General features: G+C 41.1%; 1 protein-coding gene across 4 annotated transcripts; it reads left to right on the top strand.

The window, feature by feature from the left end:
- Positions 1 to 446: 446 nt before the first annotated feature.
- LOC119366630 (pumilio homolog 24-like) lies at positions 447 to 4,277 on the top strand. Of its 4 annotated transcripts, none has more exons than XM_037632395.1 (8): positions 447 to 988; positions 1,077 to 1,118; positions 1,297 to 1,358; positions 1,437 to 1,496; positions 1,601 to 1,640; positions 1,907 to 1,978; positions 2,299 to 2,348; positions 3,819 to 4,277. In XM_037632395.1, exons 1-8 carry the CDS (start codon positions 881 to 883, stop codon positions 3,847 to 3,849), a joined length of 465 nt encoding a protein of 154 aa, XP_037488292.1. In that variant the 5' UTR covers positions 447 to 880; the 3' UTR covers positions 3,850 to 4,277. The 4 variants fall into 4 exon arrangements, with proteins under 4 accessions (XP_037488292.1, XP_037488291.1, XP_037488290.1 ...); XM_037632394.1 differs by lacking the exon at positions 3,819 to 4,277 and adding an exon at positions 2,862 to 2,976; XM_037632393.1 differs by lacking the exon at positions 3,819 to 4,277 and adding an exon at positions 2,442 to 2,843.
- The last annotated feature ends 933 nt before the right edge of the window (positions 4,278 to 5,210 follow it).

The raw sequence follows: 5,210 nt of genomic DNA, 5'->3' as shown, positions 1-5,210 counted from the left end.
TAACATACATATAAAGAAGGATTATTTTCTCGTGATGTTTCAGTACGACCCATCATTGTTACGTCATTGCCTATGTCAGTTGCTATTTTTAAAACACTATCCAAGTCCATCACTTTTTAATCTCCGTTGAAGAAAACTTAAACATATAAACATATAAAAATATAAGAAATATTTTATACTACATTATATAAACATTTATAATAAATTAAAATAAAAGTGAGACTAACACAACTTTTTATATTTGCAAAAATGTTTTTTAGACAAATTTGCAAAAAAAACTAACTTTTATTTGACGAGGAAATAAAACTAACTGAGTACCCCTAATTAGATTTTTTTTAGACAGCCTGAGGCGTTCATCCAGGGCCCAAAACTCTTTGAGCAGCGGATGGGCCAGCCCAAGAGTGGACGGGCCGAGCTAGAGACTGATAGATTTCTTCTGCGTTTTCTTTTCCACCTACTATACATCTTATCCAGTTCTCAAAGAAATACTATACATCTTATCCTCACGGCATCACACAGTCCTCTAACTCTCTCAGCTCGAGCCTGATCCCGTCCCTGCCGCTTCCCGTCCATAGACGGCGTCGCCGCATTCTTGTCTCCCCTCCACGGCGTCGGCCGGCCCCTCCTCTCCCAGCCATCTCTCCTCCATGTCGCGCGCCGAGCCCGTCCTCCCTTCCCTCGATGGCTTCGTCCGCATCCTCCTCCGACTGCCACGGTGGCTCGATTGGTTCGATCCACCGCCATCCACGCCCGACAGGTTATTCCGACGATGGGGCGGCGGCGAAGCTTAGCGCGATGACAGAGCCTTCCTCCAGCTCTACCAAGAAACCCTCGCTCTCCGTCCGTCTTCCTCCCTTTGCCAGCACCACCTAGCGTCGCCATGGTCGGTGGCCGCGACCACCAACAAGAGGAATCGCGAGGCGGCGGCGGCGGCACCAAGGGGAAGCCGCAGCCCGTCACTGCCAAGGAAAAGCGGGTCACAGCTAAGGTACGCATCGTTGGAGCATGGGTGTTGATTTAGAGTATGGGCTGCTTAAGTTTGAGCTGAAACCGGAATGTTCTTGACTGCATGGCAGGAAGTGTCGGAGTCGAGGAAGCCCGACTACAACCTTAAGAAAGTAATTGTTACTTTCATCATGTTTCCAGTAGTATCAGTTTCTGTATGTGATGCCATAATTTTATTCCAGTAGACAAGTTGCAATTTGTGCCTGAATCGCCACCTCTGTTTATGATGATTCAGTACCATATTTTGGGCAACTCTAATTTTGTTTGCTCGCGGCACCTAAATATTAACAGGACATCGAAGTACTATGGGGAAAGATGATAGGTCGTCATTTGAGCAAGGAGGATATAATCAAGTAAGTGTCACTATCAAAGCCTTGTGAGTTGCGACATATGTTCAACTTCTTATGTACATGGATTTCTCATCTCTACAGGCTAGTTACCGAGGCCCTCCGTAAAATGGATTGGAAATATTTGGAATTTCTGGATCCCATGTAAACGCATCTGTTCTTCAACTAAGTTGCTGACACTCATTCTTTATGAATGCGTTGCATATGGTGTTTTGGTACTTATTCTGATAGCCACCATTTTTTGTCAGACATGTGTGTAGTGGTTCTCACACTCAAGAGAGTGGCAAGGTACATTTTCTGTTATTTTTTTCTCTTTCCATTTTCTTATTATATCTTAAGAGACATATTTCAGAGTGATCACTTGGTTTAACTTTGCCCACTCATTTGTTTTATCCGATATTTATTTATTAACTTCTGCAGATTCTAGAGACACTAAATAGTCATGCAAATTGAACTGTACAATAGTTGGTGCCTCACACTGCATATTCAGTATTATTTTCCTTCTCGCTTATTTCCAGTGTGCTTTTGCAATTTAACACAGTAATGATTTTCAGGTTAGGACGCATATTATCAGAATCTTGAAGAAGCAGATTATGAAGCTTGATGTCAGTGATTATGGATGCCTTGTAAGTGATGTCTATATATGTAATATATTTTAGTGTTCAAATAGGATCATACTGTGTGGCTTCTATGCTTTAACCTATACAAACATTCTCCCAGTGCACAGTAACTTCAGATGGTTTTATGCTTCCAAGCGATTAATCATCAGCTGAACTAACATGTCTTTTATCCTCCAGTTCTTTGTTTGTCTTCTCTCCATTGTCGATGACAGAAAACTTGTTACTAATTCTAACCGACACCAATTGTTTGCTTGAAGCAAGCATTATGCTACCATTACAAGCAATCTGAAGAGACAATGCTTATAGCTTACTTTCAATATTTGTAGGTTCTATTTGAAGAGCTGACAAAGCAGTTAAAGGAAATCATATTGATAAGGTAAGAGGAATTCCAAGCTTATAATGTGCTTATTTTTACTTGTTAGTTATATGCACATGAGACTATTTATGATAGAGCTCCTTGCTGGAACAGACCGGGAGACGCCAATTGCTGCAGCTATTGCACACACTTTGCTCACATTATCTGACTCCGGCTGATTCAGTTTGTCTGAATTTCAATGTGCCTTCCCTTATTTCACTAAAAAAATATCAGTATATATAACACCACCTAATAGTACCAACGAATGACGTACGAACTGCTCCATTAGGAGTAGAGATACGTAGTTCCTTATCCATGTATTTCTAACAAGAGATTCTATGCAACTGAAGTTTAAGTCATTATTTTTATTTCTATATGATATTAGATGCCTCAGGTTTTTACCATATTGAGAAGCAGATGAATTAGAAAGAAATATGAAACCTTAGTAATTTTGTTCTTCTTTACCAAGTCACTGTCCAAGCATCTTCCTCCTGCATATGTTGGAAACTTCACGCTGTCTCTTGTTATTTCTAGCTTAAACAGGTCCATCTTTGACCAAGTATAGGACGGGCAGATGTCGCGAAAGGAATACTCATGGTTTCTGAAGACTGACCATGCTCCCTCGAGTACTACGCAGCAACAAACTCAGGTCAGTGTGCATTAAGATCTACAATAGTATGTGGTTGTAATGCAGAATTGAATACTTTACCTTGAGTTGCTATAATTTGATCCGGCGACTTCATGTGCTAAGGACTTCCTTGTAGACTATGTTCTTCATGGTCGTTAATAAGGGCTCAGATCTTTTTCGCTTATTTGAATTATTGATTTGTTCCTTGCCCTTGCCCTTGCCCTTGCCCTTACCATTGTCGTTGTCCTTGATGGCGAGAATCTTAATGTTCCTCTTCGCAGTGGCTCTAGACAATGCGACGTAGAGCTGACCGTGAGAGAATATCGGGTCTGGTAGGTACACCCCGACAATCGGGATGGTCTGCCCTTGTGCCTTGTGCTTATTTTTACTTGTTAGTTATATGCACATGAGACTATTTATGATAGAGCTCCTTGCTGGAACAGACCGGGAGACGCCAATTGCTGCAGCTATTGCACACACTTTGCTCACATTATCTGACTCCGGCTGATTCAGTTTGTCTGAATTTCAATGTGCCTTCCCTTATTTCACTAAAAAAATATCAGTATATATAACACCACCTAATAGTACCAACGAATGACGTACGAACTGCTCCATTAGGAGTAGAGATACGTAGTTCCTTATCCATGTATTTCTAACAAGAGATTCTATGCAACTGAAGTTTAAGTCATTATTTTTATTTCTATATGATATTAGATGCCTCAGGTTTTTACCATATTGAGAAGCAGATGAATTAGAAAGAAATATGAAACCTTAGTAATTTTGTTCTTCTTTACCAAGTCACTGTCCAAGCATCTTCCTCCTGCATATGTTGGAAACTTCACGCTGTCTCTTGTTATTTCCAGCTTAAACAGGTCCATCTTTGACCAAGTATAGGACGGGCAGATGTCGTGAAAGGAATACTCATGGTTTCTGAAGACTGACCATGCTCCCTCGAGTACTACGCAGCAACAAACTCAGGTCAGTGTGCATTAAGATCTACAATAGTATGTGGTTGTAATGCAGAATTGAATACTTTACCTTGAGTTGCTATAATTTGATCCGGCGACTTCATGTGCTAAGGACTTCCTTGTAGACTATGTTCTTCATGGTCGTTAATAAGGGCTCAGATCTTTTTCGCTTATTTGAATTATTGATTTGTTCCTTGCCCTTGCCCTTGCCCTTGCCCTTACCATTGTCGTTGTCCTTGATGGCGAGAATCTTAATGTTCCTCTTCGCAGTGGCTCTAGACAATGCGACGTAGAGCTGACCGTGAGAGAATATCGGGTCTGGTAGGTACACCCCGACAATCGGGATGGTCTGCCCTTGTGCCTTGTGCTTATTTTTACTTGTTAGTTATATGCACATGAGACTATTTATGATAGAGCTCCTTGCTGGAACAGACCGGGAGACGCCAATTGCTGCAGCTATTGCACACACTTTGCTCACATTATCTGACTCCGGCTGATTCAGTTTGTCTGAATTTCAATGTGCCTTCCCTTATTTCACTAAAAAAATATCAGTATATATAACACCACCTAATAGTACCAACGAATGACGTACGAACTGCTCCATTAGGAGTAGAGATACGTAGTTCCTTATCCATGTATTTCTAACAAGAGATTCTATGCAACTGAAGTTTAAGTCATTATTTTTATTTCTATATGATATTAGATGCCTCAGGTTTTTACCATATTGAGAAGCAGATGAATTAGAAAGAAATATGAAACCTTAGTAATTTTGTTCTTCTTTACCAAGTCACTGTCCAAGCATCTTCCTCCTGCATATGTTGGAAACTTCACGCTGTCTCTTGTTATTTCCAGCTTAAACAGGTCCATCTTTGACCAAGTATAGGACGGGCAGATGTCGCGAAAGGAATACTCATGGTTTCTGAAGACTGACCATGCTCCCTCGAGTACTACGCAGCAACAAACTCAGGTCAGTGTGCATTAAGATCTACAATAGTATGTGGTTGTAATGCAGAATTGAATACTTTACCTTGAGTTGCTATAATTTGATCCGGCGACTTCATGTGCTAAGGACTTCCTTGTAGACTATGTTCTTCATGGTCGTTAATAAGGGCTCGGATCTTTTTCGCTTATTTGAATTATTGATTTGTTCCTTGCCCTTGCCCTTGCCCTTGCCCTTACCATTGTCGTTGTCCTTGATGGCGAGAATCTTAATGTTCCTCTTCGCAGTGGCTCTAGACAATGCGACGTAGAGCTGACCGTGAGAGAATATCGGGTCTGGTAGGTACA

This window comes from Triticum dicoccoides, chromosome 2B, assembly GCF_002162155.2.
Source record: "Triticum dicoccoides isolate Atlit2015 ecotype Zavitan chromosome 2B, WEW_v2.0, whole genome shotgun sequence".
Classification (NCBI taxonomy): domain Eukaryota; kingdom Viridiplantae; phylum Streptophyta; class Magnoliopsida; order Poales; family Poaceae; genus Triticum; species Triticum dicoccoides.
This window is presented reverse-complemented; position numbering and strand designations above follow the sequence as displayed.

What these genes read in the sequence shown, in the direction of transcription:
- LOC119366630 (XM_037632393.1), top strand. Translation starts at nt 881, where the DNA reads ATGGTCGGTGGCCGCGACCACCAACAAGAGGAATCGCGAGGCGGCGGC. An exon ending in CCGACTACAACCTTAAGAAA is followed by an intron (nt 1,119 to 1,296) that starts GTAATTGTTACT and finishes AAATATTAACAG; the next exon opens with GACATCGAAGTACTATGGGG. An exon ending in TTGGAATTTCTGGATCCCAT is followed by an intron (nt 1,497 to 1,600) that starts GTAAACGCATCT and finishes ATTTTTTGTCAG; the next exon opens with ACATGTGTGTAGTGGTTCTC.